The sequence below is a fragment of the Caretta caretta genome, chromosome 18 (genome assembly GCF_965140235.1).
Source record: "Caretta caretta isolate rCarCar2 chromosome 18, rCarCar1.hap1, whole genome shotgun sequence".
NCBI lineage: Eukaryota > Metazoa > Chordata > Testudines > Cheloniidae > Caretta > Caretta caretta.
This window is the reverse complement of record NC_134223.1, coordinates 1,950,351-1,962,125: the sequence shown is the minus strand read 5'-3', so window position 1 is coordinate 1,962,125 and position 11,775 is coordinate 1,950,351. Positions and strand designations below refer to the sequence as shown.

The following is an 11,775-nucleotide window of genomic DNA, read 5'->3' as shown; positions in this document are numbered from 1 at the left end:
TTCGCAAAAAGAAAAGGAGGACTTGTGGCACCTTAGAGACTAACCAATTTATTTGAGCATAAGCTTTCGTGAGCTACAGCTCACTTCATCGGATGCATTTCCACTGAATGCATCCGATGAAGTGAGCTGTAGCTCACGAAAGCTCATGCTCAAATAAATTGGTTAGTCTCTAAGGTGCCGCAAGTCCTCCTTTTCTTCTTACATTACTATGTACATTTGTGATACATCTGCCAATTGAATGTTCTCTTGATCAGAATTCAATTGCCAGAACAGAACAGCTTCGCAGCAGTCTCCGGTCCTGCACACCACAGCTACAGATGAGCTACAGTCCATTTCGCCAGGCAGCTTCTTGCTTGGTGCGTTCGCTCGCTCCAACCCGTTAGTGGTGCCAGCAAATGTGCAAACAAAAAATGGGGACATGGAAGTAATGCCAGGTGTAGTCACAGCATCAGATAAGGGGCCGTGTTTAAAAAACACTTGGGAAGAGTCAGAGCACTCTGGGAGCGAAGGCTGTGCCTAATGGGAATGCTTCTGTTTGTCTTCCAGTTTTGCGTGTGTTGTGATAAGGTGCCATACGGGTGGATTCCTAGCTACTCCTTGCTCCACGCCAGAGGGAGGGGTACTGAAGGCCTCACAATGGAGCCATTCTTCTTCTGGCTGCAGAGGTTGCATCGATACCAGCCACAGGGCTATGCCTGCGCGTAGCCAGTCCCTGCTCCAGGGTCCACGAGCAACCACAATGCAAGAGAGACTAGGGCTCCAACAAGGCACTTCTGAGCACAGACAGGAAGCCACTGTTTAGCCTGGCTAGTTTTATGCCCTCTAGTCAACGGGACCAAGTTTAGATACTTCTAAGGATGCTGATGCAATCAGAATTAGGGACTCAATGGCTTGAAAACAGTCAAGTGCCCCTCTGCTTGGACCCACTGCAACAGCTGCCACATGCTATTGTGCCTGAATACCACTGGTGAACGCAAGGATTGCTCTACTGGCCCTCCTGGGGCACGCAAGTGACTCATTTGTCATTTCGAGACTCAAACACAGTGTAGCAGAAATATCAAGGTCTGGCACTGTGAAATGCTGAGCACCTTCAGTTCCCAGTGAAGTCAGTTGCATCTCCCAGGAGGCATTCAGGGCCTCACAGGATCAGGCCTCTAGAAAAGGAGCTTCAAAGTGCAGGACTTGCTTCGGCAGTTCTCATCAGTCTGCTCTTCCGGGGGCACACTTTGAAGGTCAGGCTTATTTTCACAACCCTAGAGAAGGTAGGAGGCAGAATCTAGGTGCTTACATGACCCACTTTCCCCTTTCCCAGACAGCTCAAGTGAGAAAACCTCAACCTTTATGAGAACACGCATTTGTCAAAAAATTAAGGCAGAAGGATCTTACCCCAGTAGTTTGGCTATTTTATTTTCAAATGCACTCTCAGACTGAATCATTAATTAGGAGGACACCAATGTTAAAAACTAGTTAATCCAATGGTTATTTTAATTAATTTTCTTTATCGGAATGATACTCAAATCATAATTTGTCAATTGAGGCCATAACTTGAACTGTAAGGGCCTGATTTGGGTCTCACTCCAGCTTTACCCAGATGTTAGTCTGGCTTCAGTGACGTTACTCCAGATTGACACCACAGCAAAGAGATCAGAATCAGGTATCAAGTGTTTCCAAAAATTTGTTTTACTGTTTTGCAATAGTTTTTGATCTAGCTACGCCTGGACTGACATAGGTGCATATGTATTAGGTCAATTTCCCTGGTCTTTCATCTGAAGTGAAGTTTGGAGCCTCAGACTTGTAACCACAGGTACAGTCCAAGTTATGTCCAGGGAGAGGTTTTCACATTGCCAAGACGACTCACTGTTGGGTAAAGTCCCTTCACCAGCGAAGTTTACACAGTGGGCCAAATTCCTACCTCAGTAGGTACAACTCCAGTACAGGCAATAAAGCTGGGCCAAGTTCAGACCTGGTGCAACTCCACAGACTTCAATGTAGTTACACCAGGATCCCAAACATTTAAGAGGTTATTCTTTATCCCTTGGTCTGCTAGACATTTTTCCCTTTTCAGAGGCAGGTGCTTTGTAGTGGGAGAGTCATAACTTTCCTTCCTTCAGCACAGGATTCTCTGAAATGATAAGGTCCCACTGCAGTGGAATTTTGGTCTGGTATAGTGTATGTATGGTTTTACGTTTCACTTACAAGATGATCTCACTAGTCTGATTACTTCTATGTGAGCATTAGAGGAGTTGGTGGTTACAATTTACAATATACAGATCTCAAATTTCAATGAGGAGCTGTTCATAATTATCTAAAATAGTAAAATAACCATCTACACTACTTTTTAGGTATACCTCTGCTTTCTCAGCCTAACTGATGAGAAGCCAAGACCCTTGGAGCAGGATAAAAGCCCTACCAGATACAGTATCTGCAGAGAATATAGGACTAGGTGATTCAATGTAAGCCATGTGCTTATGTTCAGTTAGTCACTGGCTCTTCTAAACATACATTTCCTAGCTGTGTCCTACCGCAGTCTGGGCTGCATTGCACCACCTCTAGAAAGGGGTGGTATGTTTTCATCTTTCGTGCAAATGCAAACACTGTTGCTGAAAAGGACTGAGAGCAATTTCAGATTGTCCTCAGTGATCCATTAAGAAAAAAGCCACTGTTGTGCTCTCCTGTGTATTACAAATATACAAATAAACCTACTCTAACTATTTTCATGCCATTTCATTGGGTTAGGACAGGGGACCCCAACCTACAGGCCACCAGAGCATTTCATAAGGCCCACACCCTGCTTCAACACAATATACTAATGGCCAATACATTAGCGTTTTGTCATCATGTTTACATCATTTTAGTTTACACGAGTGTGTAAACAGACAATACTTTACATAGAAACAACCTAGCTAAATACATACGAAACAAGCAGAACTTCAAATATAAATCAATACAGATGCCTTGAAATCTGATTAAAATCTGTCAAATCTGTTTGGCCCACCCAAGGGTCGTGCTTAAGTTCCTGTGGCCCACCCGTATAATAAGGTTGGGCACCACTGGGTCAAGGTGTTAAGCAGCAGTTTTCAAATCAACATCTCAGTGCTTAAGATACCAATCTCAGTGCTTCTGATACTGATCCCAGCCTTCCTGGGCCTCTTCCAGAGTCACAGCTGAGGTTGGGCCTGTGGGGTTGTTAGAGGAACCCCCATCGTGGGTGTCTACTGCCCTACAACTCTAGAAGAAGCAAATAACTTTATAAATTCATGATTTTAAGCATAATAAAAATCTGAAAATGAATTTCTCAACTTAAATCCATACAGTATCTTTTTGTAAGGAACATGTACTCACATCTTCAGCAAACCCTCAAATATCTGGGAGAGTTTAAATGAAGTTTCCCCATTAACAAGCGTTAAACTTCATGTTAGTTATTACATGTGGTGTCAGAGAGCAGGCATGACATGAACACTTTGAAACAGGCAGGGGAACTGCAGGAGCTGTGTTAACACAGATACTTCCTACCACTCCAGTTTGAAAGTGTTATTTGAAGTGACAAGTCGCTGTTACTTTCAAGTATAGATGATTTCAATGATGAAACCTTTAGTAAGGATTAGGCAACTCATGGATGTTAACACAGGATAAGTCTTCATTTAGGTCACAGGTGTTGCCTTTGGCAGGTTATCATGGTGACACATGAAGCTGTCATCTACACAATATCAAGCGTGCAGTTAAACTTTGCTGCTCCACAAGGCGACTGGAAAGAAGATGTAAGTAGTAGACCAAACGAGATAGTAGAGAGAGACTATTGAATAGGAAGAGAACAAAACCATCAGGATACCTGCAACAGGAAAGTAGCACAGAAAAGTAGGTCAGATACAATTGACAAGGTTAAACAAATGTAAATATGCATTTCACACACTTCCCCAAATCCCTGCCTTTCTGTCACTGAAAGATTTTCTAGCAGGTTTGAGCCTAAAAGATTCTTCTGTTCACTGCTGGAAATAAGTCCTTTTAAGAAACACCAGACACAGGTTGTTTAGTATGATCTGGTCTTCTCTTGCACCTTTCACAGCATGTAACTCTGCGGCAAAAGGAGCCATTGCCACCACGTATAATGTACTTCATGATCTTAAAAGAGAAAATATATAATCCATGAAAGTACAAGCTGCCAGAGCTACTCTTCTATACACCAGCAAAAACCTACTGCCTTCAAGGAAGTTGTGTTAAAGACTGCGACAGCAAATAGAGAGAAGGGTACTGCTAGACGCAGATGCAATGCCATTCCCATCGCAGAGTCTCTGCTGTGCAGCATACAGCTACTAGTCAAAGTTCTAACACTTCAACGGTCTCTTGTCACACTGCCTTCCTGCAGCACCATGCACAGTGCAGCTGCCAGCCTGGTGAGTTAGTTTCGTGACCCCACCTTTGTATACACACAGTGCTGTGCTTCTACTGTTTCCATGCCATGCCTAGAAGTCTGACAAAATACTTTTCTGGCTGTTTCATGGCTCCATTTCAGGGTTCTATAAATGAATAAAAACATTAATAAAAAATGCAGTTGTCCAGTATGAGCTGCTGGGTATTTTACACCTTCCTCTGAAACATCTGGTACTGGCCATTCCCAGAGAAAGGAAACTGAGCTAGATGGACCATTGACAGGATCTGGCATGACACTTTCTCTGCTTCTGAATCATCTAGGTTTATTTCAGGGAGGAGGGAGCATGACCTAAGAGTTTGATCATAGCAATTGAGAGTTGAGAAACTGGTTCTATTCCTAATCCAAACATGGCCACTATGTGATCTTACACCAGTAACTTCTGTGCCTCTGCCTGTTTGCCAATCCCTAAACACTGAGAAAATGCTCTTCCCCATTTTGTAGTGTGTATTCACAATGTCTCTGGTGACAAGCACTATGGACATTCCATGTATTCTTATTTCTGCTTCTCTTAAAGAGGCACACACTGTATTCAGGCAAGTAAGAACCCCCTCATGTTTCAAACACATGTTGAAGAAGATATATATTTTAGGTTTACAGTATAAAAAAGAAATGTATATTTTCATAGAGCTCCCAAGAACTCTTCGCATTAGTTTACCCTTTCCAGCAGTTCGGCTGAAGGATGAAGTCAGAGAAGGGACTCGATAATGAAGGGCAAAAGCACTATGCCTTCACCCCTTGTGTGTGTGTTATAAGAAACAAATGAGAGCCAAGGTTTTGTGCTGGTTTGTTTTAAAAACTTACCCCCTGCATAGACCATCTTTTTCCAGAGCTGGGACTCCAGTACTTTGTCATGGGGATAGAAGCCCTGGTCAACCATGAACAGGATCATTATCATGGCCACAATCCGTAGAACCACAAGGTTGCCCCCTGTCAAGAGGTATGTGCCCGTCAGGAGGGAAGAAGCATAGGGACAGGGCAGGCCTCGGTACATGAAAGGGATTCCTACAAGAAAGAGGAAGGAATGGGTGACTTTTCCTTTTTAAATGGCCACAAAGCTATAAGACAGAGGATTCTGGGAAATAAAAGAGAATGCTTGGTTCAGCCCTAAAAAGGGGACATGGACAGATTAACCAAAAATTTGAACAGTTCTTCCCCGGTTTTATTTGTAACACCTGACATAAGAAAAATGAACACTTAAAAATCATGTTTCACCATTTACTGTGTGTATTTTTCGTTTCCCTCAGCTGGACATCACCAACGATTAGGGGAACAGATTATCTGGGAGTTCTCACTGTGCCCATCACTCACCATCTCAACGCTAAGAAAATGGATCATAACCGAAAGAAGGACTGCAACCAAAATAGGGTCGTGGGCTAATTTTCCCTCCCTCCTTCCCCTCGAGCAATCGGGACTACGTTTGTTTTCTTCTTTCCTCTCTTCTCCTCCCCAATAGGTTTCCTCCCTCTTGCTTTCCTTTCTTCCACCTTCTCTTTCGTTGCTCTCTCACTCCAGCTATTGAAAGGGAAAATGCAGATGTTCACTGAGCCTTGGAGCACTGGGGAAACCCCAGATGACTGGAGGAAAGTCAATGTTGGGCCAGTTTTAAAAAGGGTTTAAACAGGCCGACCCAGGTAGTTATAGGCCTGTCTGCCAAACATCGACCCAAGAATTAAAAGGCGGCAACGCAATTAACGAAAGTCAACATGGGCTTATGGAAAACAGACCCTGCCTCACTAAACGTGGTATCTTTTTGAGGAGAGTACTTTTATCAACCAAATTTATAACCATGCTACTGTAATTTCCTGAGACTTCTGTAAGGCAAGTGACTCGGTGCCACACCACATTTTAATTCAACAACTAGAACAGTATAAAGTGAACATGGCACACATTCAATGGACTAAACGGGCTAACACAGAGTCTCAACGTGTTACTGTAAATGGGGAGCCGTCACCAAGTGGGTGTGTTTCCACTGGGGTCCCTCAGGGATTGGTTCTTGGCCCTGCGCTATTTCACATTTCTATCAATAACCTGGGAGGAAACATAAAACCACCACTGATAAAGTTTGCAGATGACACAAACATTGGGCAAGTGGCAAACAATGAAGAGGACAGGGCACGGATACAGTTTGGAGAGTTTAATGTGTTGTTAACAGCACAGACAGACACTAAAGTTGAAAGTCTCTAACATATACACAGCATCTCACCCACTCTCTCCCACAGAGGGCAAAACTATATCCTCTGAAAGAAAAACCTGCTGGAGTGGGACAGAGAGACCAGGAAACTCCACAAGGAGAACATGGTGGCCCCGAGGAGCCTGAACCCTTCCTACTGCTCCCCAGCCCCCAGGGGCTGACCTGCTCCCTCCTCCACAGCAGCAGAGATCCATCACTGGGGCCTCCCACACCTCCGAGCACTACCCCTCCCCCTCACACTCCCCCCACCCCCACACACGTGCCACCACTTGCAGCAGAGGATATGAAATAAAACCAATGAGAGTCCACACTGTTTAGAGCGGCCTCAGAAACTCACAGGGCATGGCTGCTTCTCAGCTACAGGAGTTCAAAAAGCAGGACCAGCACAATTCTCTCGTTCCATTTCCTCCCAGCAGGAGGTGCTGCCCGGCCCCTGTTAGCAGAGACTAGACCAGAACTCCTACAACCAGGTGACCGACTTTCAGCCGCATTACACCCTACTTACACGCCCTTATGACTGGCCGTAGCCATGCTCCAGACCCACGCAGAGGAAGGGAGACCACGCACTTACCACTCGAGAAGAAACACAAGCGGGCAAAGACTGCGAGCACATAGACCATCGCCAGCAAGCCATCCAGGATCCCGTGAGCCTGCAGCAGCAGAGCTGTGGCCAGACCGAATGACGTGAAGTCAGCAAAGTCATCCAGCTTGGCACCTGCAGCGAGTGACAAGTAGCTGCTCAGGTTGCGTGGTCGCTGATCCCAGCACCACAAATGGCAGGAAGGGGCAAACAGATTTCCCAAACCCAGCAGTGCTCTTGGGGTGAGTTCAGCATCACCCACTGGGGAACTCCATGGGCTGGACACGACTAGCATCATCACCACCAACACAGCACGTCCCTTACAGAGACTAAAGGAGCTACAGCTGTGCCTTGCTCAGGACCCAGAAGTGTCTAGACAGGGAGATTTCTGACAGCAGGGGTCTCTTTAGTCCAGCCAAGGCAGAATAAGAGCCAAGAGCTGGAAGTAGAAGCTAGTCACACTCAAGTGGAAATAAGGCCCAACTGTGTAACTGTCAAGATAACAAACCACTGGAAGAACAGGTAAGGGGCATGGTGGGGTTACTCTCTGGCTTGGGCTCCAGTGAGGCAGATGATGGCAGGAAAGATGTTCCAGCTTTGGCGGATGGGAAGAGTCAAGTTTTGACCTTTGATTTTACAAACCACTTGGAACAGTCAGCTAGGCACATTTTAAACTGCCCCCACTTTCTGGTGCAACTCCTTTCACCTCAAGAGAGGCCTGCCCTACTGGCTCCTTAGGGCCTCCCTCTGCCCTTCTGCCGAAGAGGAGGGTACTGAGCCTGGAGGATGTGGAGAGGAGACGGATCCTCTTGTCAAAGGGTTCATTTTTCCCCACACTATTTCTGACCCATCCATGATCAAGTTCTACCTGATGAAGAAGGAGCTGAGTTAGGCATTCAGGCTTGGCACCTCCCAGGGCATGCATGAGAAGTTCAGTTTGCAAAGTGGATGAGTTTCTCCACTTTGGGAGCTCTCCTGTCCTCTCAAATGAGCCATATTGCTCCTCCTCGCCTTTCCGCACAGCCGTAGCGGAGCACTGAATTTGGCTGGTTTCACATTCAGTGCACAGTGAGACACACGATTTTCTCTCCCTCAAGGCTACTACGGGTGTGAAAAGGCACCTAGGATCACCACCGCTCCCTCCCCTCCCCACACGCAACAGCCTTGGAAGAGCTGGTGGGGAGCGGTACTGTTAGTTTTCAATCAGCCCGGGAATGCTGGAGAAGTTCCAGAAGAAGCTGGTGTGGTGCTGATATTTAGAAAGGGTAAGTGAGTTGACCCAGGTAATTACAGACCTGTCAGTCTGATCACGGAGCGGCTGACACAGGACTCAATTAATACAGAATTAATAGTGGTGCTGGAAATTATTTTGTTAATACATTTATTGCGGTTTGCCCTGACTCAGCTGCCACACAAGCATTCTTTTATTAGTTCCAAAGGCCACTTGATGTTGGTTACATCCAAAATACAGATGTAAACAGATAAACTCACAGTCAATATCCACCAACAATACAGTGATAAGCAAATAAGTGATAAGCCAAAAAACAACCAGATCAGGCCTGGAAGACACCTTCCCATGAAAGCACGACTCCAGAGAGGTAAGGAAAAGCTCGGACAAGGAACCCGTAGAAAAACCATGCTTTATATACGCTAATGCATGAGGGATGTCATTGCGAATTACTGGACCTTCGCTAAAGTCAGCTGACGCAGTTTATATTGCTTTGTCGTATTTTTCCCGAGCTACTGGTCTAAGCATTTCTAACCAATTATTTACTATGCCTGGGATCCAGTTAACACATTCTCTTTATTTCTGCTGCTTATCCTAAATCTTAAATAAGAAAACTCTAGTACTTCCAGGCCCAATACAAGTCTAACACGAACAATCCTTCATTCTCGTGATCTTTTTTTTTTTTTTTGGTCTCATGCTTCAGGCCTATCACGCATATTAAAATCCACACTCAATTTAAAACCATAGTTTAGTGGGGTCTAATGTGGGCTTATATTCCTATAGAAGGGTAATATAGTCAATGCCAACCAACACGTGTAAATGGAAAGTATATCCTGTCTAACTCTCTCTTTTTTTGACGGGATTACAAGTTTGGTTGCCAAAGGTAACAGTGACTTAATATACTTAGACTTCTGCAAGGCATTTGACATGGAACTGCATGTTATATGCATTAAAAGCTGCCTAACTGATAGATCTGAAAATGTAATTGTAAGCAGGGGATCATCGAGCCGATGTGTTTGTAATGGGCTCCAACTCTTAGCCTGACGCTGTTTCACATTTTTAATCAGTGACCTGGAGGAAAACAAAATAATCAGTAATTATGTTTGCAGAGGCCACAAAACTGGGGGAGTGGTAAATAATGAAGACAGGTCACTGATACAGAGTGATCTGGATCGCTTGGTAAACTGGGCACAAGCAAACAATATGCATTTTAATGTGGCTAAATGTATCCATCTAGGAATAATGAATGTGGGCCATACTTTCAGGATGGGGGACTCTATCCTGGGAAGCAGTGGGGGTCATGGAGGATAATCAGCTGACCATGAGCTCCCAGTGTGACACTGTGGCCAAAAGAGCTAATGTGATCCTGGGATGCATAAACTTTATTACTCCTGAGGACATTCTGCACCACAAAATAATAAATTCTGCACATAGTATTTTAAAATTCTGCAAAATTCTGAAAATTTTATTTGTCAAATAAATGTGGACACTCCAGATTGGCACTGGGAAGCACAGGCCACTGGCTGCACTGAGGTGGGAAATCACTGTGCGGCTCCCCCCAGGATACGGACTCAGCAGTGAGGCTGCACCCAACCCTGACACAGAGCAAGCCAGGCCTATCCCAGAAACACCCCAGGGCCCTGCTCCTCCGTGCCAGGTATACCAGGTGCGGGCAGGCAGGCTCAGGAAGGCATGATCCAAGTGTGGAGGGGCCTAGTGTGGGGGGATCCAGGTGTGGGTTGAGATACTTCGGTGTGTGGCAATCTGGGCGCGGGAGGGATCTGGATGCACAGTGGCTTGTTGGGGGTTTTTGGGTGCAACAGTAATGGGACTCCACAGGGGGATCCAGGTGAAGGTGGTTGAGGCTTGGCAGGGGGGGTCTGGGTGTGGGGAGCTCAGTGGGAGGGTCCAGATGCTGGGGGCTCAGTGGGGTCGGGATCCAGGTGCAGCTGGTTAGGGCTCAGTAGGGTGTGGATCCAGATGCAGGTGGCTCATTGGGGTGGTTTAGGTGCAGGGGGAGTGGGGCTTGTCGGGGGTGGGGGGGTTCTGTGGGGGGGGGGGAGGCTCGGTAGGAGGGTCTGGGTTTGAGGGGGTCTAGATGCACAGGGGTTGGGGGGATGGGGGAGCAGCTCCCTGTACAGTGATCTCTTCCCCTGCAGCTGAGGAGCAATAAGTGCAGGAAGGTGAGGGGGAGAAGGGGAAGGCCAGTTTGCAGAGCTTCCTACAGCCGGGGGAGAAGTCTGGGGGTGGGTCTGACACAGCCCCAGATGCTGTGCGGGGGGAAGAGGAAGTCCCGTCCCCCCCAGCCCAGCTGGGACTAGCAGCTGAGCCCAGCACAGGGTGGGAGCAACCAGCCAGGTCTTCCCCAGTCCCATCCCCTGCCCCACAGTGAGTTACCGCTCTGCCAGCTGCCCTGGGCACCCGAAACATACTGCTGGGGAGGGTCGTATGACCGCTCTTGTGGCTTCCCTTTGCTTCCTCATCAGAAAGTCATTTTCTGTGGGGAAGAAAAGAAATCTGCAGGGGACATAAATTCTGTGCACGCACAGTGGCACAAAATTCCCCAAGGAGTAATAAACAGGGGATTCTGGAGTAGGAATAGAGGTTATTTTACCTGTGCATTTGGCACTGGTGTGACCATTGCTGGCATCCTGGGTCCAGATCTGGTTCTCACAATTCAAGGAGGATGTTGGTAAATTAGAGCGGGTTCAAAGAAGAGCCACGAGAATGATTAAAGGATTTGAAAACCTGCCTTATAGTGATAGACTCAAGAAGCTCAATCTATTTAGCTTAACAAAGAGAAGGTTAAGGGGTGACTTGATCACAGTCTGTAAGTACTTACACAGGGCACAACTGCTTAATAATGGGTTCTTCAATCTAGCAGAGAAAGGGCTAACACGATTCAGTGGCTGGAAGTTGAAGCTAGACAAATTCAGACTGGATATTAGGTCTAAAATTTTAACAGTGCGGGTAATTAACTACTGCAACAATTTACCAAAGGTTGTGGTGGATTCTCTGTCGCTGAGAATTTTAAAATCAAGATTCAGCGTTTTTCTAAAATATCTGCTCTAGGAATTATTTTAGGTAACTTCTCTGGCCTGTGTAATATCGGAGGTCAGACCAGATGATCACAATGGTCCTGTCTGGCCTTGGAGTCTATTAATCTACAAAGAGTAGGTGCCCTTTGGCTTAAGAACTTTCCTGCTTACTTCAGCTGAGGACTGTCAAAGGCATAACCTGTTTCCCTGCCCTGGCACAAACCCACCCGCACCTGAGGACAAGTCAGAGTCCCACACTCCCAAGATTACCAGGTACTGGAGGCAGCCACCATTTACAATTAATCCTGC

At 46.2% G+C, this 11,775-nt stretch overlaps 1 protein-coding gene across 6 annotated transcripts in view; it reads right to left on the bottom strand.

The window, feature by feature from the left end:
• Nucleotides 1–207: 207 nt before the first annotated feature.
• Nucleotides 208–11,775, bottom strand: part of TMEM269 (transmembrane protein 269) — a 45,660-nt gene continuing 34,092 nt past the window's right edge. For all 6 annotated transcript variants that reach the window (XM_048824971.2, XM_048824973.2, XM_048824974.2 and 3 more), the window contains 3 exons: nucleotides 7,192–7,335; nucleotides 5,231–5,431; nucleotides 208–3,829 (listed from right to left, as the gene is read on the bottom strand). In XM_048824971.2, coding sequence (XP_048680928.1) covers nucleotides 3,720–3,829; nucleotides 5,231–5,431; nucleotides 7,192–7,335 — 455 coding nt within the window. In that variant the 3' untranslated portion in view covers nucleotides 208–3,719. The remainder of the gene's footprint in view (nucleotides 3,830–5,230; nucleotides 5,432–7,191; nucleotides 7,336–11,775) is intronic.